We start from the raw sequence: 25578 nt of genomic DNA, 5'->3' as shown, positions 1-25578 counted from the left end.
GTTCCTTCAAGATCAGCACTGTTCTACCTTGTGTTAGCCAAGCTGGATGGTGGCCTTCTTCTATCAGTTGGTTCATCTGCTTTGCCATGCGTTTATGCACCGCTGATAATTTCTTTAGCCCGTAAGTGTGGATCATGTATGGGCCAGGTGCTGTCCAGCTCTTCAATGTTCTTGACCCGATGTTGGATGTCTGCTTCTTTAATGGTGACTGATTCTTGCTCTAGGTAGTTGCTGTGTTTCATTCTCAGATCTTGCAGCCACATTGCACTGGTGTTGTGTGTTTTTTCCTTTTCCCATATGTCCCTCCAGTATTGTTCAGTCTCTGCTATTGATGGAGTTGCTGCCTTTGTGCTGTTGTTCTGTAGTTGGGAGTACACTTTGGATGGTTCTTTGGAGAACAGGGCATTTATCTTCTTGACCTCAGCTTCTCTAGTGTATCTCCCTAGTCTTGTAGCGAGTGCTGTGAGCCTTTGCTTAGCAGTCTATAGGGCTTCAGCTAGTGTCATGTTTTTGGACTTGTTCAGCATGTTCTTATTCTGTATTTCTGTTAGTTGGCTGACTTCCCTTCATGTCACCTTGATTTTTGTCTCCAGCCTTCTTTTCCAAGGGGGGCACATACTTCTGTTGTTCTTGTTGGTTGTATAGCCAAGCATTTCCATGATTGCTGAGGCAGTAGCATAGAGCAGTTTATTAATTTGAATTATAGTGGAGGTAGGTAATGATGCAAGTGCTCTATTGGCATCTTCTAGCATACTGTCTGGTGGTGTTTCTTTGCTGGGCCTTGGCAGTCGCTCTCTGGTATTGATGGTATTTAGTTTATCTAAGATCTTCTGTTTCAGACCAGCTGCTGTGCTCTCTAGTTGCAAGATTGGATCAGCGGTTGCACATGTTGCCTTTCCAGGTCTTCATGTGAGGTGGTTCTGCAGTGCAGTTGATCCATCTCAAGTTGTGATAATAGCTTTGTCTTTATGATATTGAAACGTTGGGTGACTAGTTGTTTCTCAGTCAGTGGACATGCAGGTCTTATATCCATCCAGAGTTTCCTCATACGCTTCATATATCCTCTCCCATTTGGTTATCAAGTTGTGATAATAGCTTTCTCTTTATGATATTAAAACATTGGGAGACTAGTTGTTTGTTTCTCATGCAGGTCTTATATCTATCCAGAGTTTCCTCATACGCTTCATATATCCTCTCTCAATTGGTCTGCTGTTATAGTAGCATTTCAACAGATCCATGTTCTCTTGCCTTGTCCATGAATGGTTTGTTCCAGTTACCCATTTATCAACAGATTGTCCATTTATCATCAATTTATTTTCACAGGTCAGAGCCTGGATTTGAACCCCAGTCTCCCATGTCATAGGCTGTGCACTTAACTATATATATATATATCTACTGCAAAATTTTCAGTTTGCCTGATATTTGTCTTTATAGGTATATTTTTTTAGCAAAATGTAAATTGCTCTTTTAGTCTATAAATTACCTACAACATGTCTTCGAATTACCAAGCACTAAATTTTGTATTTATTTTCATAAAATAAGAAATGGTCAAAATATCAAAAAAATGCAGAGCTTGAAGACCTCAAATAATGCTAAGAAAGCAAGTTCATAATCATTTAGAATGCAACAATACTAATGTTTTAACTCAGGAAGAGTTCAGAAATCAATTACCACTCCTGGTACAAAAATGTAAGCAGTTCTATTTTGTTTGACGGCTTGTGACTATTCATCTTCCTCTTGATTACATTCCAGAGGTTTTCAATGTGGTTCAGGTCTGGAGATTGGGCTGGCCATGACAGGGATTTGATGTGGTGGTGGTGGTCCTTCATCCACACATTGATTGACCTTGATGTTTGGCATGGCGCATTGTCCTGCTGGAAAAGAACAGTCCTCAGAGTTGGGGAACATTGCATGAGCAGAAGGAATCAACTGTTTTTCCAGGATAACCTTGTATGCGGCTTGATTCATACGTCCTTCGCAAAGATTAACCTGCCCAATTCCAGCCTTGCTGAAGCATCCCCAGATCATCACCGATCTTCCAACAAATTTCACAGTGGGTGCAAGAAACTGTGGCTTGTATGCCTCTCCAGGTCTCCGTCTAACCATTTGATGACCAGGTGTTGGGCAAAGTTGAAAATTAGACTCAGAGATTACCTAACTCCAATCCTCTATTGTCCAATCCTTATGGTCTTTGGCAAACTTCTGTTTGGCTCTCCTTTGCTTCTCATTGATGAAAGGCTTTTTTCTACCTTTACATGACTTGAGCCCTGTCTCTAGGAGCCTGTTACGAACTGTTCTTGCCATGCACTTCATGCCAGCTGCCATTTGCCATTCCTTTTGTAGGTCACTTGATGTCATCCTGCGGTTGCTGAGTGACATTATAATATGATGACGGTCATCCCAATCAGTGGAGAGTCGTTTTCCCCCTCTGCCAGTATGTATCTTTGTTGTCCCCAATGTCTACTGCTTGACCTTGTTGTAATGGACTGCTGTCTTAAAAATTTTAAGGATGGAGGCAACATGACACTCACTGTATCCCTCTGCTTGTAAAGCCAGAATTGATCCCTTCTTTTTCTCACTCACAACTTTTCTATTCAACTCCTTTAGCATGGTTAAAAGTTACTTTTTCTTTCCTATTACTTTTGGGATATTACTAGCATTTGTTATGCCATCCAGCTTGTTTTTATACTTTCCTTCATTAAATAAGATTTGGTTCAGGTGATCATCTAATCAGATGCACATTAAGTAGACTGAGATGTACTCTGGTTGGAATTCAACTGACACTGGGATTCAATGGCTGTCAGACAAGTAGAGAAGCTGATTTTTTATAAAACTGTGCAGTGGTCTCTTAATTTTTTGCCACAGCTGTGTGTATATATATATGTATATATATTGCAGAGAGAGAGATATAGAAAAATAGATGAAAATTCATTTGCCAGCTTCTGTAAAATCACTGCAGGAGTTGACAGGATAGGAGACATGAATTACATACAGTAAATCCATATAAAATAGGAAGATAAATAGATTTCATTGACATATACAATTAGTATAGTGTGTGTGCAAAATACTGGACATTAGAGATGAGCAACTTTGCCTTTTTTAGGGTCGAGTCGGGTTTCATGAAACCCGACTTTCGCAAAAGTCAGGTCGAACGAAATCGGCCGACTATAGGGAAAAGTCGGAGGCCGACTGAAACACAAAACCCAATGCAAGTCAATGGGGAAGCAAAGTCGACAGGTAGTGGAGGACTGTAAACACACCTACAGTGCCCATTTCAATGTCAAAAACATAAATTCTTATTACTGAAGCTTGTCAACCTTAATTTACTTCATAATAATAGTTACGCATTGAAAACTGGGGGTTATTTGGCTAAAGTTGTGGGGGGGTTGGGCTGGCTCCAGGTTTTCATGTGCCCTGGGCCAAAGAGTGTCAGTGCATCCCTTTAACACATACCACAACTCATGATGCTTCGATACGGCACACAAATATAGGTTTAGTACAATGACAAATACTTCACTGCTTACATGACATGACTGATCTATTGTAAATTGTACAATAGCTCAAAAAAAGGACAGTATATTACTCCATACAGTATTATGGCCACCACATTCTGCGCCATACATAATAATGAGCCCCATATATTTCTCCATACAGAATAATTGGTCATGGTCACATATAATGTTCCATACAGTATATGATGAGCTCCACATAATGCTACAGTATATGATGGTCCCCATGGACGATGCTCCAGTGTATGATGGGCCCTAATAATGCTCCTAATATGTGCTCCATTTCTAATGCTCCAGTGTATAATGGGCCCCGTAAATGCTGCTCCAGTGCCTGATGTCCCCCATTTGGAATGCTCCAGTATATGATGGGCCTCATGGATGATGCCCCAGTGTCTTATGGGCCCTAATAATGCTCCAAATATAATGGTCCTCATTTATAATGATCCAGTGTATAATGGGCCAGTAAATGCTGCTCCAGTGTCTGATGTCCCCATTTGGAATGCTCCAGTATATGATGCGTCCCATTTTTAATGAACCCAGGCATGGTATGTGAAAAGAGCTCCATGGAGTAATCTGAAGTGTGTCCTGCCGCATCCTTCACTTTTGGTGTGAGTGAAGGACACAAGGAAAGGGGTTTCTCCTGACCAGAAGCCTGCACTGACGACTCAGTGCTTGCATTTTTTGAAACTTCAGAAGAGGAGGCGATAGAGCTGGAGGCTGTTTCAGCAATGTAAGCCAAAAACAGTTCCTGATGCTCTGGCTTTAAAAGCAGTCTACCTACTCCCAGAAAACGGAGCCAAGTTAAAGGCCTTCCAGAGCTACACCATGACGCATGCTCAACACCTCCTGCCTTAGCTGCTATTGTGTTTTTGCTGCTACCAGCAGATGCACCACCACCACCATCAGTACCAGGTGGCCCCCCCATGCCCACGTCCATGTCCTCTTCCACCATACTTCCTTATGTTTTGGAAAATGGACCCAAAATACCAGCAGATATATGGTACTGTATCAGAAGCGTACAGCTCTATACAGTCTAAGGATAATTGTAAATCTCCATATATATTTCATGAGTCATACACAGACGCTCACAGGCTTAGTATGGATTACACAATAATATAAAAAGTTGAAAAAGGGTACAGTATCACCAGATACAAAGTATATATAGTATAGTGTAAACATTCTGAATCTCTGTACATATTTCAGGAGGCAGACACAAACGATCTCAGGCCCAGTATGGATTAGACAAGAATATAAAAAAGCTGTAAATGGGTAATGTAACACAAGCGTACAGCTGTATACAATGTTGGGGTAATCTTAAATCTCAAACTATATATCCGGAGTAACAGACAGACGTTCACAGGCTCATTATGGATTACACCAGAATCTAAATAGCAAAAAAGGGTACTGTATCAGAAGTGTACAGCTGTATGCAGTGTTGGCCAAATTTGAAATCTCGGTATATATTTCTGGAGTCACCCTCAGACGCTCACTCAGTCTGGGTTTGACCATAATAAAAAATGTTGTAAAAAAGGTACTGGATAACAAGATAGCAAGTATATATATATTATAGGGTACAATTGAAATCTCCATATAGATAGTCCCGTAGTCACTCTCAGACACTTACTTAGTATGGCTTTGACCGTAAAACTAAATGTCAAACAAAGGTACTGTATAACAAGATACAAGCTGTATCGAGTATAGGGTAAAAATTGGTATCTCCGATTCACCGTGTATATATAGAAGGCGTAAACCACACACGTTCACTCACTATGGATGATACCATAATAAAAAATTTTGAACAAAGGTACTGTATAAGCACATACCAGGTGTATCCAGTCTAGGGGTAATTGTAAATTTCCATCTATACTTTCGGAGTCAGACACAGACACTCACAGGCTCAGTATGTATTACACCAGAATTTAAAAAGTAGAAAAAGGGAAAGGTATTCATTCGAAGCGTACTCCAGTATACAGTGTTGTGGTACTTTAAAATCTTCGTATATATTTCATTCTCAGTAAGCCAATCCAGACTCTCCGCTACAGGAAACTACATGGATACAAGTACAGACGGGAAGTCGAGAATTAGCAGAAAATTGGGAATTACTCATCGTAGGAAAACCTCCTGGTAGATGTTGCAGAGGCGATGCAGACCATCAATTACTGTGTCTGTGGAGACAGCGAAAATGGTTCTTTGTGAAGAAAGGATTGCTTTATCGCAGTAGCGTGGATCACATCACCGTTACTTGTCTCCATCAAATTGTGATCACAGGGAGAGATGTAGACATGGTCCTCACTGCCTATCATGATGTGTCTGGTCATTTTGGAGTGCAAAAGGCAGAAACCACAGGCTGTAGGCGATTCTATTGGATTGCCATGAGAGGAGACATTGAAAAATGGTGGCAGGAATGTCACACATCTGTGACTATCACAACTGTGAAAGGTGATCATAAAGTACCACTGCATCCGCTTGTAAGTTGACGTCCATTACAAATGGTAGCCATTGATCATCTGAAGGTAGAGGCCAGCAGGACAGGCCATAGCTACATCTTAACCATCATCGATCAATACACCAAATTTCTAGTGGCCGTCCCTGTGAAGGATTTAACTGCCCAGACTACACAGCGGTGGAGCAGGGAGAGGTAAGTATTGCAACTTGCAAGTGCTGTGGCCATGACCAAGCAGGGGGGGCACACTCGTGGTCGACGGTACTGGCACAGGGCCCTTCATAGTACGCTGGTGTCTCTGACGGCGAGTGAGCCCCCCCACCGTCAGAGACACTGTATTGTACTATGAGGGGCCCTGTGCCAGTGCCGTCGGCCATCAGTGGGCCCATCCACCTGTTCAGAGCAATGGCACTTGCCCGTAAATCGGTGGGCAGCCAAGTTAGGGAGGTTTAAAAAATGGCATATGTTGTTGTGTAGGCTGGACATTCAGCAGCTGCAATTGGCAGATGTGGGCAAGTCTGAGGATGAGGAGGACAAAAGCGAGGCAGTTTTCTGGCAACCTATGTGTCATCAGGGGAAGGTGGGACAAAATCCTTTGAAACCCATGCATGGTTCATTTTAATGAAGGTTAGATCATCAACTTTTTGGGTTGACAGACGGGTCCTTTTTTCTGTCAGGATTGATCCAGCAGCACTGAAGACTCTTTCAGATAACATACTAGCAGCAGGGCAAGCGAGCTTCTGTAAGGCATATTGTGCCAATTCAGGCCAGGTGTTCAGTTTAGAGGCCCAATTTTCAAAGGGGAATGACCTGTGAGGGAGAACATCGATATGGGAGGAAAAGTAGTTTGTATCCATAGTTGACAACTGCTGTCTCCTGTCACTTTTAATCGATTCAGTATTAGCAGTCGTGTGAGCGGTCCTTGAGAAATCAGTCCACAACATGGTCATGAAACCCCTGTCTCCAACGCCACTTTGGCTGTGTGCACCACGAACACCTCTTCCATTGTGCCCACTACGGCTCATGGGAGAACCAGCACCGCTGCTGTGTGCTGGGAAAGCCTCAAACGGTTTACCAGAGTTGCTTGTTTGCTAGCCAATATTATCTCTTGGTTCTCCTGTGGCATGATGTTGTGTAATTTGCCTTTGTAGCGTGGATCGAGGATGCTGGCCAGCCAGTAGTCGTCATCCTTCATCATCTTGGCAATGCGGGGGTCCCTTTTTAGGATCCGCAAAGCTTAATCGCACATGTGGGCCAATGTTCCAGGTGTCAATAATGCACTGCCACTGCTGGGTGGAGGAGCACTTTCTGGCAAATCCACATCCCTACAGTCACGCACAAAACCTGTACCTGACCTTGCAACGCCAACATATTCTCTTGCCCTCTGAGAAGCATCCTCCTGCCCAAAATAATCATCCCCCTCATCCTCCTCCTCCTCCTCTTCCTCTTCTTCCTCCACCTCCTCCAGGACAGTTCCCTGACCAGAGAATGGCTGACTGTCAGCAAGGCTTCCCTCCCCCTCCTCCTCCTCCTCCTCCTCCTGTTCCTCCTCCGCTGCAGACACCAGATCCTTAATGTGCATCAAACTTTGCATGAGCAGATGCATAAGTGGGATGCTCATGCTTATGATGGCGTCATCTGCGCTTACCAGCCATGTGCATGCCTCAAAACACTGAAGGACTTTACAGAGGCCTTTCAGCTTTGACCACTGCACACCGGACAATTCCATGTCTTCCCTCAAACTGCCTGCCCGTGTATCCTCCCACAAATGCATTACAGCCTGACTCTGTTCGCACAGCCTCTCAACCATGTGCAGGGTGGAGTTCCACGTTGTTGCAACGTCTATGATTAGGCGGTGCTTGGGGAGGTGGAGCAATCGCTGCAGCTTCTGCATACGACTGGAGTGTACGGGCGAGCGACGGATGTGCGAGCACAGTCTTCGCACCTTATGGAGCAGGGGTGTTAACTCCGGATAATTATTAAGGAAGCACTGCACCACCAGATTCAAAGTGTGGGCCAGGCAAGGTATGTGTGTGAGTTTTGCAAGGGCTATGGCTGCCACAAAATTACGGCCGTTATCACTGACTACCTTGCCTGGCTCAAGATGTAGACTGCCCAGCCATGACTCAGTTTGTCGCTGCAAGTAGTCGGCCAGTACCTCCGCGGTGTGTCTGTTGTCGCCCAAAGACATCATCTTTAACACAGCCTGATGACGCTTACCACTAGCTGTTCGATAGTGGGACACCTCATGTGCAACACTGCCTGCTGCGGATGGAGTGCTTGTGCGACTGCGCTCTGTGGACCAGCTTTCGCTTATGGAGGAGGAGGGTCGAAAGTCTACAGCCAACTGTTTCCTATACTGTGGGCTAGGCAGCAGTGTTCCACCGCCGCTGTCCCCTGTAGACCCTGCATCCACCACATTAACCCAGTGCGCAGTGATGGACACGTAACGGTCCTGGCCATGCCTACTGGACCATGCATCTGTTGTGAGGTGCACCTTTCCACTCACTGATTGCTTGAGTGCATGGACAATGCGTTCTTTCACATGCAGGTGGAGGGCTGGGATGGCTTTTCGAGAAAAGAAGTGCCGACTGGGTAGGTCATAGTGAGGGACTGCGTAGGCCATGAGCTAGCGGAAAGCTTCGCTTTCAACCAAATGGTAGGGCATCATCTCTAATGAGATTAGTTTGGCAATGTAGGCATTCAAGCACAGTGTATGCGGATGAGAGGATGAGTACTTTCTTGTCCTACTCAGAGTGTCTGGTAGTGTGAGCTGGACTGGAGAGCTGCATATGGGGGAAGTAGCGGTGGACCGGACGGAATGAGAGGGGGTTGGTGATGGTATTGGTGGTGATGACCTAGATTCAGTGTTGTGTTGCAAAACCATTGTGATTCCCTGAGTGCTTTGGCCTTGCGACGACACCTCAAAATTTAGTGCTGGTGGTGTGCTTAATGGTAGCGGTGATCTTACAGTGGGGATGGAGCGTTGCTGGCTACCTTCAGTCGGAGCAGGTGTACATGTGCTACCTGAGGTTTTGTAGTCCGTCCACGCTTGCAAGTGCATGTTGATTAAATGTCTAAGCATGCAAATGGAATTCAAATTTCTGAGTTGTTTATCTCAGCTAAAGGTCCTTCCGCACTTCTTACAGGTAACCTTTGCCTTATCAGTAGGATTTTGAACAAAGAAGTGCCACACTGCACTCTTCCTACTATGGTATACATTTTCTGGCCTTGCACGCTGTGCTAAGTTGACCTTCTGGCCAAGCTGTCCTGCAACTGTTTTAGTTTTTGGTCCACGTTTTTGGACAGCTATGGGCCTGCCAGATATCCGCTGCTGCGATGTCAATGCCTGCTGTGGATCCTTCTCCTTATCTGAACTATTGCCAGCGCCACCCTTCTCCCCCAATGGATGCCAATCCGGGTCAAGAACTGGGTCATCCATCACCTCCTCTTCAAAGTCATCTGCACCTTTCTCTTTACCTTCCTCTGTGTCACCGAGTAAGGTGGTATAGTAAGCGGGAAGTGGCACCTGAGTTTCATCAGGGTCAGATTCTGGCTCAGTAGACTGCGAGGGCAATGTAGTGCCCTGGGTCAATGTACCAGCAGAATCATCTAGCAGTGGCTGTGCATCAGTTCACTCCATGTCAGATTCATCTTGGACTGGGGAATTCAGGATTTGACTGGATAACCCAGGCATGGCATGTGAAAAGAGCTCCATAGAGTAATCTGAAGTGTGGGCTGCCGCATCCTTAACTTTTGGTGGGGGTGAAGGACACAAGGAAAGGTGTTTTTCCTGACCAGAACCCTGCACTGACGACTCCGTGCTTGCAGGTTTCGAATGTTCAGAAGAGGAGACAATAGAGCTGGTGGCTGTTTCGGCAATGTACACCAAAACCTGTTCCTGATGCTCTGGCTTTAAAAGCGGTTTTCCTACTCCAAGAAAAGGGAACCTTACAGGCCTTCTTGGGCCAGACGATGACGCAGGCTCAACACCTCCTGCCTTAGCTGCTATTGTGCTTTTGCCAGAACCAGCCGATGCACCACCACCCTCAGTACCAGCCGCGCCCCCCTGCCCACGTCCGTGGCCTCTTCCACCATACTTCCTCACGTTTGGGAAAATGTGCCAAAAATACCAGCAGAGAGATGGTACTGTATGAGGAGCGTCCAGCTGTGTGAGGTGTATTAAAAAAATTAAATCTACGTATATATTTTGTTAGTCACAGACGCTCTCCCAGTATGTATTTGACCGTAATCCAACAAGCAGATATATGGTACTATATCAGAAGTGTACAGCTGTATATGTTTTTTGTGTAACTAGCAATCTCCGTATATGTATTTACGGAGTGTCACACACACATGCTGACTCTGTATAGATGTGACTGAAATGCGAACAGCAGATATACAATACCGTTTGAGAATCGGACAGCTCAATACGGTTTATGGAGAAATGGAAATGTCCGTATATGTATTTACGGAGTGTCACACACACGCTGACTCTGTATAGATGTGACCGTAATGCAAACGGCAGATATACAATACTGTTTGAGAATCGGACAGCTCTATACGGTGTCTGTATGGAAAATTGTAAATCTCCGTCTATTTTTATATGGAGTGACACACGCTGTCTCTGTATAGTTTTGACGATTATCAAACAGCAGATATACAAAACTGTTTGAAAATCGGACAGTTCTATGCGGTGTAGGTCTGGAAAAATGGAAAATCTCCTCGATTTGTTTTTCCAGAGTCGCACACAAATAGCTTGTATTTGCCCGTGATACCAGCCGGTACACGGTAGTGTGTGAGGAGCGTACACCGCTATACGGTGTCTGTTTGGAAAATTGTAAATCTCCATCTATTTTTATAAGGAGTAACACACTGTCTCTGTATAGTTTTGAACGTAATCAAACAGCAGATATACGAAACTGTTTGAAAAGCAGACAGTTCTATACGGTGTAGGTCTGGAAAAATGGAAAATCTACTTCGTTTGTTTTTCCAGAGTCACACACAGATAGCTTGTATTTGCCCGTGATATCAGCCGGTACACGGTAGTGTGTGAGGAGCGTACACCGCTATACGGTGTCTGTATGGAAAATTTTAAATCTCTGTCTATTTTTATACGGAGTGACACACACTGTCTCTGTATCGTTTTGACTGTGATCAAACAGCAGATATACGAAACTGTTTGAAAAGCTGACAGTTCTATATGGTGTAGGTCTGGAAAAATGGCAAATCTCCTCGGTTTGTTTTTCCATAGTCACACACAGATAGCTTGTATTTGTCCGTAATACCAGCCGGTACATGGTAGTCTGTGAGGAGCGTACACCACTATACGGTGTGTGAAAAAATGAACACTCGGTAACTGACCAGAACAAAATAATAAAAGTTGGAGTGCTTTGAAAAAAGCAGTTTGAACAGCAGTGTGCACACAGCAATGCAGCTATCAGGTAGCCTTAAAAGGCAGCCTAATCACCACCAGCACTGCTGCACACAACAAAAATCCTCCCCTTTCACTGCACACTAACTGTACAGTGAAAAGCAGAAGCTATTTTTTTTTCTTCTTCCCTGCCTAACTCTCTCCCTATTCAGAATCAGCAGCAGCACCTCTCCCTATTCTAAGATTGACAGAAGTAAGATGGCGGTCGGAGGTCACAGCCTTTTATAGCCACTGAGACGCCACACAAAGCCAGCCAATCACTTCAATGCCCTTCTCTAAGATGGTGGTGGCTGCTGCCCATGTCATCAAGTTGCCCACAGTGTGCGTCCTCCATCATTGGCTGAGAAAAGGCGCTGGAAGCATTATTTTAAATGCGACTTTGGCGCGCGGGTCGGCGACCTCATGGTCGACCTCACGCTATGGTCGGGTTTCAATCGGCGAAACCCGACTTTAGCTAAAGTCGGCAACTTTTTAATTTGACTGACCTGTTTCGCTCAACTCTACTGGACATGTATTTAATTAATAAAAGATTGTTTTATGGAAAAAAATCATGTGTGGTCCCCCAATAATTAATAGCCAGTAATGGCTATGCAGACAGCTGAGAGCTGATGTTAATAGCCTAGAAAGGGGCCATGGATAATGCCCCCTCTGGCTAAAACCATCAGCTCTCAGCCGCCCCAGAAAAGGCACATCTATAAGATGCCCAAATTCTGGCACATAGCCTTGTTCTTCCTACTGCCCTGTAGCAGTGGCATATGGGGTAATAGTTGGATGGGTTGTTGTCACCTTTGTGACATCAAGCTCCAAGGTTAGTAATGGAGAGGCGTCAATAAGATGCCCCTATTACTAATCCCATAGTCAAATTGTAAATAAAACACAAACACTCTGAAAAAAATCTTTTAATTGAAAAAAATACACAGAAGACTCATAGAATCATAGAATCGTAGAGTTGGAAGGGACCTCCTGGGCCATCTGGTCCAACCCCCTGCTCAAAGCAGGATTCGCTAAATCATCCCAGTCAGATGTCTGTCCAGCCTCTGTTTGAAGACTTCCATTGAAGGAGAACTCACCACTTCTCGTGGCAGCCTGTTCCACTCATTGATCACTCTAACTGTCAAAAAGTTTTTTTCTAATATCTAATCTGTGTCTCCTCCCATTCAGTTTCATCCCATTGCTTCTAGTCTTTCCTTGTGCAAATGAGAATAAAGTTGAGCCTTCAACAATGTGACAGCCCTTTAGATATTTGTAGACAGCAATTAAGTCTCCTCTCAGTCTTCTCTTTTGCAAACTAAACATTCCCAAATCCTGCAACCTTTCCTCATAAGACAGGGTTTGCAGACCGGTCACCATTCTGGTCGCTCTTTTCTGAACTTGCTCCAGTTTGTTGATGTCTTTTTTAAAATGTGGTGCCCAAAACTGGACACAATATTCCAGATGAGGTCTGACCAAAGAGGAGTAGAGGGAAATAATGACTTCACGTGATCTAGACTGTATGCTTCTGTTAATACATCCTAGAACTGCATTTGCCTTTTTTGCTGCTGCATCACACTGTTGACTCATATTCAGTCTGTGATCTATTAGTATACCCAAGTCTTTTTCACATGTGCTGTCACTTAGCCCTATTCCTCCCATTCTATATATGCTTTTTTCATTTTTATTGCCCAGATGTAGTACTTTGCATTTCTCCCTGTTAAAAACCATTCTGTTAGTTACTGCCCACTTCTCCAGTTTATTTAAATCTTTTTGAATCCTCTCTCTCTCTTCTCTAGTATTAGCTATCCCTCCTAGCTTTGTGTCATCAGCAAATTTAATCAGTTTACCCTCAATTCCTTCATCTAAATCATTGATAAAGATGTTGAACAATACAGGGCCCAGGACAGAGCCCTGTGGTACCCCACTTGAGACATTCTTCCAACTGGATGTGCAGCCATTTACGACCACTCTTTGGGTCCGATCACTAAGCCAGCTATGAATCCACCTAACAGTTGCCTTGTCCATTCCATACTTAGTAATTTTTTCAATAAGGATTGTATGAGAGACTTTGTCAAATGCTTTGCTGAAGTCAAGATATACTATATCTACAGCATTTCCTTGATCCACCCAATCAGTGATACCGTCATAGAAGGAAATTAAGTTAGTCTGACATGACTTATTAGTTACAAACCCATGCTGACTCTGTTTGATCACTTCATTCTTATCCAGGTATTGACTTACATGTTGTTTAATAATTTGTTCAAAGATCTTTCCTGGTATAGAAGTCAGACTCACCGGCCTATAGTTGCCTGGGTCCACCTTCTTCCCCTTTTTGAAGATAGGAACAACATTTGCTCTTCTCCAGTCTTCTGGCACTTCTGTTCTCCAAGAATTTTCAAAGATTATGGAGAGTGGTTCAGAAATTTCTTCTGCTATCTCCTTCAGTACTCTGGGGTGTAATTCATCTGGACCTGGAGACTTGAATTCATTTAGGTTAGCTAAGTGTTTCCTCACTATCTTTCTGTTTATAGATATCCTGGATTCTTCTATTCCCTTAATAGGACAGTGAATAACAGTTGGTGTTACATTTCCTTTCTGAGAGAAAACAAATGCAAAATAGGAATTTAAAAGTTCAGCCTTCTCAACATCCTGTCTTACCATTTCATCATTTTCATCCTGTAAAAATCCTATAGCATCTTTGACTTTTCTTTTACTTTTGACATATCCCCAAAATCCTTTATTATTGCTTTTGACATCTCTTGCAAGCCTCAATTCATTTTCAGCTTTAGCTAATCGATTTGTGCCCTGCAGATTCTGCAGACAGCATTATATTCTTCTTTAGATATGCCTCCCTCTTTCCATTTTATAAACATTTTTTTCTTCCTTTTTAGCATGTGCTTAAGTTCTGTGTTCATCCATCCTGGTTTCCTTAAATGCTTCCTATTCTTCCCTCTTTTCGGAATTGTTAACAACTGTGCTTTGAGAATTTCATTTTTCAAGATTTCCCATCCTTCCTGGACATTTATGTCTTTAAGGATATCCAGCCATTGGATCCCTCCAATTATCTTTCTGAATCCCTTAAAATCTGCCTTTCTGAAATCTAACCTTGACGTCTGAGTCTTCACAGGTCTTCCGCCTCTAGTTATCCAAAATTCTAAAATAGCATGGTCGCTACCTCCTAGGGTCCCAGCCACTTTTACCTCCTCAACCATTTCCTCCCTGTTTATAAGGATTAGATCCAAGGTAGCAGTTCCCCTTGTTTTCTCCCCTACCTTTTGGAAGATAAAGTTGTCAGCAAGAGAGGATAAGAATTTCCTTGACCAGTTAGTTTTGCCTGAGAGAGATTCCCAACAAATGTCTGGATAGTTGAAATCTCCCATGACAACTATGTCATATTTTTTGGAGAACTTGGCCATTTGATGCATAAAGAGTTCATCCATATCTTCAGCTTGCACAGGCGGCCTGTAGTAAATGCCTACAATGGTGTCCTTTCCATTGTTCTGTCCTTGTATTCTTACCCAAACAGTTTCCACAGAACTCCCAGTCTCTGAAGCTTCAATCTCTGTGCAGATATATGCGTTTCTAACATACAATGCAACACCCCCTCCTCGTTTATCAAGTCTGTTTCTTGCAAATAAGTTGTATCCTTCTAGTCTTGTATTCCAATCATGTGTATCGTCCCACCAAGTTTCAGTGATTCCAATGACATCATATTTCTTTTCCTGTGTTAGTAGTTCCAATTCTCCTTGTTTGTTGCCCATGCTTTGTGCATTAGTATAGAAACATTTTAGTTTGTGATTGGTTTCTCTTTCTCCAATATTTTTATTAATTAGATTCTTTCGTCTTTGTTCTTCCTTTCCACTTCTATTAGCAGAGTTCTCAATAGCATTTGTCAGGTGTATGGCTTTTTCTGGTCTTTTGCTTCCCTTCCCATGTTGTTCTAGTTTAAAGCTCTCCTTACAAGTGTAGCAAGGCGACTTCCAAATACATGCTTTCCAGTCTTCGTAAGGTGCACCCAATCTCTAGCAAGTAGTCCATCGTATAAGTAGTTCACTCCGTGATCCAGAAATCCAAATAGTTGCTGACGGCACCATCGACGTAGCCAGTTGTTCACCTGCAGAATCTTATTCCACCTCCTTGACTCCTTTATTATTCATTATTAAACCATAATTACAACCACTCCTAATCTATGCAAAGCCCTCAATCTCCTGTAATAAAGATAAAATAAAAAGCAACATTCCTCATTCCCATGCTTAGGCCATCCCCGTAGGAGAGACGGAACGGGAGTTGTGAGGTTACTAGCCTCTTTAAGACAAATTAAATGAAGATAATAATACCAAAGAATTTGTGTTTGCAATCATTTTCAGGAAGAAACTGAGTATTATCTGACAGAATTGCAGAGGTGACAATACTTTTGGCCACAACTGTAAGAGTAAAAGTGGTGGATCGGGACCAAGAACCAAGGGACAGCTGCCGCCATGAGTCGGCAGAAATCTTTCACATCAACCAGCCTAAAAGGCAAGATTTGTATGGCAAGCAGAAATGTGCCCATTTAGGATTTGGGCCTGCAAGTGGGTTGGCGGCAGAGAACTTTCTTTTCTGATCAAAGGCCTGTGGTAGGGACAGCTGAATGCTTGGCTGAGCCAAGTATTTGGAAGTCCATGATGATGGTAAGTCAGAAGGTGCAAGGGCAGGAGACATCCATGTCATTGATTTGGACAAGGGATTGGGAAGTACCTTGCACAGTGGAAGAGGCAATGGTGTCACCTCATGGCACCAGTCATGTACCCAGGCATTCTGCCCACCAAGTCAGGTGCTTAGGTGACATGTGCAAGATCATGCTGGTGGTGGTTAGGCTCTTAGTTGTCAGGCGCCTGCTGATCTGTTCATGGCACAGGTTGCTAAAGGCCCCTTTTGTTTGTCTCAGAATTCTCTATAAAAAATTCCCTGATTGGCCACTCCACTGACTCTTACTGGTGCTGCGAATCTCTGCCCCTCAGCGCTGCTGGCTTCACTCTGCATGCCAGCTTCCCAGTTTTGGTAAGTGCCTTTGTCATCTGCTACTTCGTCTTCCACTACAATACCTTGGTCGTCTTGACTTCTTGACTTCATGACTTAAAAATAAAGACTTAGCGGCAAACTGGGTGTCATCATGTTCCTCCTCCTTATTCCAAATTTGCTGTTCCCCAACATCATGTTCTTGTGGCTGCTTTAAGTTTTGTGCATCACTAAACAGCGTGTCGTCCTGTCCCTCTTGGAATATGAAGGTTGTGAGTTCACAATTAGAGTTGAGCAAATTTGTTCAGATTTGGTCGCCGAATCTGAATTTGCCATATTTGTGGCATATTGGGTCCCTATTCATGACGAATGTATGTTTGATGATCAGTTCTGAAAATATTCGGTAATGTCTTCTCCCATTGACTCTAATGACGTTCAGCTGTGTTTGACAAATATTGCAAAAACAATATTCACTGCCGATCATATTCGGAACTGAACTCTAGTCACAATCAAGAAATGCTGTAGTAAACAGCTCATCGGAGTGTCCTAGTGTGGGATCACTAATCTCCTGGGACTCAACATGGTGGGAGGGAGGAGGATAAGGGTGAGGATTAAATGATCCAGACTTTGGGCTAGTGAGACTGAACCGTGTGGAAGACTGTGTGGTGCTGTCATGCCTTCTAGAAGCATTAAATGCTATCCTACCAACTGCCAGTTTGCACTTCTCTGGCTTTAGAAGTAGTGTACTGTGCCTCCCTGCAATGTGGGACAGGAACCTGTCATGGATGGCCGTCGTGTTTCTTGTGCTCCAGCAACAGGTGTAATCGCTCCTGTCCTACGTCCTCAGCACCACCTTCAGCACTTCCACTTTTCCGTCCCTTAATGCACACCTTACGCATTTTGTAATTGCTAAGTCTCTTGAAACCAACTTTATTTTTAATAAAAGAAGACAATTGTCCACCTGCAGCAAAGTAGTTTTTGTGAGTTTACTTCACCGTAATGAAACAGAATGAACGCAAAACAGTATGGATGACAATCATATTCAATCCAGAAAAAAGATTCAATGCTTTTTCTCAGTTTTAGAGATCACAGAAATGTTCACAGACTACATAACACTGTGCATCAGAGAAATGGAAGCCGACAACATTTTTAAAAGCTTTTGTTCACTTTTAGAGATCACAGAAGTATTCACAGACAAAGCAACACTGTATGTCTGGAGGCCTACAAATTTTTTAAAAGCTTTTTGGCAGTTTTGCAGATCACGGAAATGTTCACAGACCATGTAACACTATATGTCTGAGAAATGGAGGCATACAACATTTTAGAGATCACAGAAATGTACTTTACACTACGGAATTACTGTATGTATGCTGAGAAATGGAGCCGGGAAAATGTTTAAACAATTTTTGGGTATGTTATATAACACAAAAAAGGACATCAAAGCACATAATACTTGATACATTAAATTTTTCCGGTACCTAAAAAAACAGTAACTATATGTTTGCCATCAGTCTGCACATTACTAATCCCTGCCTACAGACTGGATTCTGTCACTTGTATGTGCTGCAAATGATAAGCTCTTGGACGGACTGTTAGTATGATGGTTCAGCTTCAGCACCAGTATCACCACTACAGGCCTATGATTTGTTATACTGTCCACACAGGCCTTGACAAGCACTCTGTTCCTCCAATACGAAGTGTCACAGAGCTGTGCAATGGCATGAGTCAACTGAGCCGGGTGGCACCTGTCTTTTTATAACTTCTGATGATGTCACACGGACAGCCAATCATAGTAATGCCACAACCAAGATGGCTACGGCATTACAGTGACTGACAGGAAATCCTTGAATACTTATTGGCTTATACAGGTGCCAAAGATGCTTGGCGGTGATTCGAGTTTTACATCAAGTACTGCCAATTACTCGCTGAGTAATGAGCACATCGAAGCACCGTGAAACTAGAGTAATAACCGAGTATCAACCAGCATGTTCGCTCACAAGTACTGATTTTTAGATTGTAGAAATAGCACTTTATAATTTGCCCTTTAGAGGTGTATTCTGCTTGGACAGTTATTTCCAGCAAAATTATTTGCTTTTTTATTCTTTAAAGGGATGCACTCTGTGTGACGGCAGACTTATGAAGCCTATGAAGCCTCCCAGCGCACGCACTGTGGGCTGTGGGAATTCATCATTTTCTGCCTTGAGAATGCTAGTCAGGTATGCGATATGCATGATTCTGGGCAGAATCCATCTAGTGGGCGCAGCACAGTGACAAAAAGACTATGTCCTGCATCTAGCTAACTCTTCTGCATAAAAAAAAGTTAGAAATGCATCAGAGTTCATTCTCAGTCCTGATAGCACTTTCTCCCCTCAATTCTGCCATAGTTAAAGATAGCAACAGGAATCTAATTTCTAGAGTGGGGAGGAAAGAAAGTAACTACAGTCTCAGGGAGGGCAGAGAAAACACGCTTTAGAAAGGAAGCATGTACAGTATATAAGCGATGCTGATCAATGAACTAATAAAGACAGCATTACTCTGGATATAAACAGAGCTCACATCTTACCAATATTACTTGGAGAGGTAAAATTTGAAACTTGGGAGCAGGCTGCAAACTGAGTATTAAGGGGTCCAAAAAAGAATGACTGAATGAAGAATGCAGAGAGAAAAGGTTATTAATTGCAATTTTACTAATGGCACATCTGTAAACGTGTTTTTTTTCCTATGTCAAAGGTGTCCAAATCCATCAATCTCACAACCGCCTTCATGTAATGTGGCATCAATAATTGTACGTAACTGACACAAACAGAAAATTGCATATTCTTTTGTGCATATCTGCGGGGGTTTTTTCCTTCTCATCTTTGCCTGTAAACATTAATTTATGGCATACGAATTACATGAATGCAGAGATTAAGCATGGATAGACTTTCAAATTATTACTAAATGAGATAGGATCCTTTTCTGTAAATGTTACTCTTCACCTAATGCTTAACCACTAAGTGATTGCACAGACTATTATTGCAACCAGTTAAAAATTGCTTGTGTCGTTGAAGAAATTGAAATTTATTGGATTTTTTTTTACTCTAGCTGTAATTATTGCAACGAAATAAGGGAGTTGTCCACTATTTGGCTAACCCCTTCTCAATTATAGAAAAAAGACTCCTTACACTCGCATCTGGTGCTGGCAATTCTCAGCTACATGTGTATTCTCTACGTGGGGAAATATTGTGCTTGAGAAGGAGTAGTTTGAGTAGTAGACAACCCCTTTAATAAAATTAGTACGGTCAAAGAGGTTTACACTAAAGATTGTGTGCACACTGATAAGGACAATGTAAAATGTGCAGCCTTCATGTGTGTCCATGCAACTCCAAGACTTTAAAAAAAATTACAATTAGTTTGTGACTAGTGACATAGATCTATTGTCACTTTACATCCCAGTACATACAATTCATACTGTATTTATGGACCCGATTCATTAAGACAGGGATTTCATATGCCAATATTAATGATGGGTTTGCAGGAGTAGATGCACGAAATTCATTGAGGGACTGGAGTAATATTCCTGGTGTAATTTATGCCATAAACTTTTGAATAATTTATTGCGCAGGCTTTAGCGCGCCGTCCTGCCACAGCTCTATCCACTTTTGCAGAGCAGTCTGAAACTGGAGTGAAAAAAAGTCACAATTTTGTAGCACAACTGAAATGAGCAAAATTTTTGGCAGCATTTGAAAGTGTTTTACACCAATATTCTCGTGAAAACATCTCAATGTATTAGTTATGCCAAACCAATTTCTGCAAGGAGGAAAACGAGCAGTTTACCGACCAAAATCATATCACTTTTATTTGGAAATGTGTAAAACTGGATGACATGACGGACAATATATCAAAAGGCGAATACAGGTACAATGGCAACCAAACAGCGCATAGAAATAGGTAAAATAGGTACATAGAGAATATACACACTGGCCAGATAAGTATACAGACCTCAAATTGTACCACCATAACATGCAGTATGTAACAAAACTGGCCCTTGTCTATAACATACTGCATAGCTCAACATCCAAATTACATAAGTATATAATTAGACGTAAATCTTGCATCCATGGACAAAGTAAAAGGGCGACTGTAGGAGAAAAGATTATTATAGACACAATGTCAAAAAGATAATCCAATCCCCGACCAATGCATACATATATATGTTATGGCTACGGGCTCTTGCCCATAATATGTTGCGCGAGGTGTGGTCACCAATATGTGCTTTGCATACAAAAGATGCTTCATCAGGAGGTTGATCTGTTACTCACCATCATAGGTCCTTAAATATCTAAATATAACATCTAACAGAGCACCATAGTGCATATTAATTCACTATGGTGCTCTATTTTTTATGGAAATGTACTGTATATCAGTTTTCTTACAGACAAGCCCAACTGCATTACCAATAGGGCAGCATATTGGCTCAATGATAAGCACAGTTGCCTTGCAGCAATAGTTTCCTGAGGTCTCAACCAACAAAGATCAACAACAGATTGGAATTTGTATATTCCCCTTATTTCAAATCCACGCAGATATGTTAATTGGAAGAAATAAGTAAAAAGATTTGCAGGAGCTTAGTACTCAGTTGGAACCAGACCAGGTCAGTGTAGACTTCCTTACCTGGTACTTGGATGTGGGGACCTGGTAATCACCAGATGCCCATGATGCTGGCGTTAAAGTGCCGGTCATAGGAGTTTGCACTGACATGGAGTACCGACGTGGGTGCTGGACCAGGGCCCTCCAAATCTTTTTTCTCAACTCTGTTAATTAGTTTCATGAAAAAAAAAACCTATGTCCCGAATGTGTGTGTACGGAAGTTAAATTGTGCAGATGTTTCTACTATACAATCAACAGGAAATAAGTAAAGTTCACCGAGCTTTAGAAGGAAATGATTAGGGATCATTTTAAATTAATTTTAACTATCAGGACAAATTTCTAAACAATTTTGTTTTTTTTAGGCCTTTGTCTTTACTTCCAATGGATGAGGAAAATGTTCACAACTATACAGAGCTTCTACATTTTCTTAATTCCACATTTTCTCTGTGTGCGGTCGACTTGGATGAAGGTGTAAAGAAGATCTTCCTCTTCATTCTCTACCTTGTTACATTTGTTCTTGGACTGGCTGGAAATCTGCTAGTGGTATGGGTCAACTGGCAGTCAAGAAGAAGAAAAAGCTCTATTAATCTCTACATCCTCAACATGGCAGTGGCTGACCTTGGGGTGGTCTTCTCCTTACCTTTCTGGATGTTAGAGGCAATGTTGGATTACACGTGGCTGTGGGGCAAATTCCTGTGCAAATTTACCCATTACTTCTATTTTGCAAACATGTTCAGTAGCATTTACTTCCTTACCGCTCTGAGTGTGGACCGTTACTTGACTTTAACTTCGTCCTCGGTTTTCTGGCAGCAAAACCAGCAAAAAATCCGTAAAGCTCTTTGCATTGGCATCTGGGTAATATCCGCCATATTACCTATACCAGAAGTCATCCATATGCAATTGGTGGATATCATAGACCCAGAGTGTATGTTTATGGCCCCATTTGAGACTTACGATGAGTGGGCACTGGCTGTTACCCTAATGACAATTATTCTTGGATTCCTGATACCTTTCTTCATAATCCTTATCTTCAACGTGATGACCGCCTGTCACATTAGGAAATCTAGACGACCGGAAAGCAATAGACACTGTCGGCTTATCTATGCCTATATATTGACGTTCTTACTCAGCTGGCTTCCATACCATTCTACCCAGATTGCTCTAGTTCTCCATGGAAGCTACATCTATCTGAACTGCCATGCGACCGCCGTTCTTTATTTCCTCTATGATATCATTGACTGCATTTCACTGTTTCACTGTATGGCTAATCCGATTCTTTACAATGTTTTTAGTAAGGATTTCAGAGGCAGATTTATCAATGCTGTAATTAAGTACGTTCCTAAGGAAAAACAAGGTAATGGCAACCATGCCGAACAATCTACGTCTACCACGGATCATTCTGTTGTAATAACTGCTGAACCTGCAGTTTTGACTAATGTAATCAATGTCTCAGAAGATAAAGTCATGTAGCATTAAGCTTTGCCTAAGGCCTGTTTCACTCATCAGTTTTTTTGTGTCAGTTAAAATCCGCCAAAATGCCGGAAAGCGGATCCGTTGTTAACTGATGTGAACGGATGCCACCGGACAGTTTTTTTTTTACGGATCCGCCGAATGAAGAATTTTAAAGGAACCACTGCGAGAGAGAGAGAGACAGAGACAGAGACAGAGACAGAGACAGAGACAGAGACAGAGACAGAGACAGAGACAGAGACAGAGACAATTTTTTCTGTCCGCCAGAAAATGATTTCAGGGTTAAATTTCCGCCTGAGTTCATTCCTCCGGGCATGCGCACTATAAAAATGCAGATCCTGCAGCACAAAAAACGTTACATGGTCCATCTTGGCACCTCGGCGGATGCAAAAAAATTGACGGATCCGCAAAAAAAGGATCCAACGGATGGCCATCCGTCAAGATCCGCCGGTAACGCAAATCAGTGGGGAAAAAAACGGATCCGCAAAAAAAAAAATGGCGGATCTTGACTGATGATCAAAAACGGAAGTGTGAAACAGGCCTAAGTAATAAATGTATAACTCCTAACAGGCAGTTCTTCTTTAGTATACCATATACATTTCTGTTAAGAGGTTCTTTGCCTGCGTAACCCAAAATTATTTGTCCAATCTGTTCTTTGGCAAATGATTGCCATAGAATACAGGTTAGTGATGCCCTGCTAGAACCATATGAAGGGTTCCAGGTAGGTGCTCCATCTTCTACATAATGTTCATATTCCAAAACAAGGCATGCGGAAAAAGGTTGAAAAGTAATAACTCAATACCTATGTGTTATCCTATGTTTGAAGATCTCTCACTTGCAATAAATATCTGACTCTTTTTCACCCATTGGAAATGTTGCCTTCCTCCTGTTTCTGGCATTCTTTATTTCTTATTCTTGCACCTCCATTTCTGAGAAACAGCCCCCTTTCCTTTATACAAGTCTAGCTTCTTAGCCAACTAGGCACGGGCAGCGAGAATACATCATTGGAAAATAGCTATATCTCATGAGGGTCGGTGAAGGAACAATGGAACAACAACCTTTAGATTCAAGAGAACATCAGTTTTGCAACAAGTAAAAAAATAAATTACATATTTCTTGCAAGTGACAGCTCCTCTTTAAGTTCACCTACTAAACACTGTAATAGGTAATTAATGTAAATATTAATTTGCTGTAGTTAGACTTATTTATCAACTCGTCAACTCACAAAAGAACTCTAATAACTTCCCAGAAATCAGTTGTAAATAATGAACTTTTTATTAAATACCTGTATCATATATGTAAAACTGTATTTTCATTAAAAATATGGAAAACAATTTTTACTTTGGTCTTTATATTATCTTTCTTAGTTTCCTTTATCCTAAATTGCTACAAAAACATACAAAATATCACCAGGTTTTTTCTATCTCATCTAAAAACAGCATGATTTAGGGGCAGAGTCCCTGGTTCCAGCCATGTGTTACTTAATCGGTTGCTTGTAGCAGTTTTGGTTAAAAACTGTCTTATCTGCTGCAGATCTAGCAGTTCTCTGAATGCTGAGCTCTGTATAACCCCGCCTCCATCACTGGTTGGCAGCTTTCTGTGTACGCTGTGCCTATCCAGAAAGCTGACACTCTATGGTGGGGACATGGTTGAACTACCTAAAAGCAGGTCTACTAGTCCCAGAGTTTTTATAAAATCACAGTTTTATTAGCATAAGACTAAGCAAACCAGTAAATCCTTACTGGAATCAGGGTCTCTGACACTATATTGTGCTGCTGTCAGCAGGTTTTTGCTTTGTAATCTGATGGCAGCATGATATCGGGGGCTGAGACACAGATTTAATCGATTTGTCACTTATTAAACTTTGTGCTGATGTTTCCATACAGTGAATGTTTTATCACCAGTAGATTATCACTGCACAGACTAACTCCCTTAAGCCAAGTTGTCCAACTCAGACACTCCTCCTCTGATAAGCAGCTTACTTTCAATAGGGAATGTACACAGAAAGATGTGTCTCAGTGATGTGTAAGGGGTTAGCTTTCTGAGCTCTGCTACGTCTATGAACTTTGATTGTGGGCACAAGTACAGCACCCAGTAAACTGATACATAGTTGGATTCAGGGTCTCTTTTCCCTCTCTGCTCTGACTGGCAAAATGTGATTGCGTTGTGCCTATGGTCCCGGAACAGTGGCCTGTAAGTTCCTGCTTAGAGCAGGAGAGGACATGCCTCCACTCTGTGTGCGGTTCCCTGATCTAATGCCCTGCAATAAAATATTACTAGATCAGTGGTCAGGACAGAGAAAGATGATATCCTATGGAAGAACAAGATAAAAAAAGTAAAAAATAAAGTTTTAAAAAATTGTAAAATTATATTTAGAAACATCACAAAATAAAGAACAAAAAATTAAATATATTAACAAATAAAAAATATTAAACTACATACAGTAAATTTAATGTAAAAAACAAAAAAGAAACAAAACAAAGTACAAATACATGCTATCTCCTCATCCGGAACAACCCGATTTATACATCTGTCCCACTAGTTAACCCCTTAAGTGAACATTGTAAAAAAAATTCTCACAAAAATGTTTTTTCATCATACTGCTGAACAGACAAACAGTTTACAACCGGAGCAGTGGTTCAGGGATTTTTGCTCACCGTTCTTGTGATCATTTTGACATTTTAACCTCACGGAGTGAGATCTTGCGTGGAGCCCCAGATTGAGGGAGATTATCAGTGGTCTTGTTTGTCTTCCATTTTCTTATTATTGCTCCCACAGTTATTTTCATCACACCAAGCTGCTTGCTTATTTCAGATTCAATCTTCCCAGCCTGGTGCAGGGCTATAATTTTGTTTCTGGTGTTCTTCGACAGTTCTTTGGTCTTCACTATAGTGGAGTTTGGAATGTGACTGTTTGAAGTTATTGACAGGTGTCTTTTATACTGATAACAAGTTCAAACAGGTGCCATTACTACAGGTAACGAGTGGAGGACAGAGGAGCCTCTTAAAGAAGAAGTTACAGGTCTGTGAGAGCCAGAAATCTTGCATATTTTTAGGTGACCAAATACTTATTTTCCACCATAATTTGCAAAATTCATCTTGCCAAATCAGACAAGGTCATCT

The 25578-nt window shown here is 42.0% G+C and overlaps 1 protein-coding gene across 2 annotated transcripts in view; it reads left to right on the top strand.

The window, feature by feature from the left end:
- Window positions 1-23790, top strand: part of GPR182 (G protein-coupled receptor 182) — a 33068-nt gene extending 9278 nt beyond the window's left edge. For both annotated transcript variants that reach the window (XM_073576862.1, XM_073576861.1), the window contains exon 2: window positions 21349-23790. In XM_073576862.1, the coding sequence (XP_073432963.1) occupies window positions 21368-22456 (1089 nt within the window). In that variant the 5' untranslated portion in view covers window positions 21349-21367 and the 3' untranslated portion in view covers window positions 22457-23790. The remainder of the gene's footprint in view (window positions 1-21348) is intronic.
- The last annotated feature ends 1788 nt before the right edge of the window (window positions 23791-25578 follow it).

This window comes from Dendrobates tinctorius, unplaced genomic scaffold (assembly GCF_039654945.1).
Source record: "Dendrobates tinctorius isolate UK_male_01 unplaced genomic scaffold, ASM3965494v1 ptg000051l, whole genome shotgun sequence".
Taxonomy (NCBI): Eukaryota; Metazoa; Chordata; class Amphibia; order Anura; family Dendrobatidae; genus Dendrobates; species Dendrobates tinctorius.
Note: the sequence above shows the minus strand (reverse complement) of the source record. Positions and strands in the feature narration are given on the sequence as shown.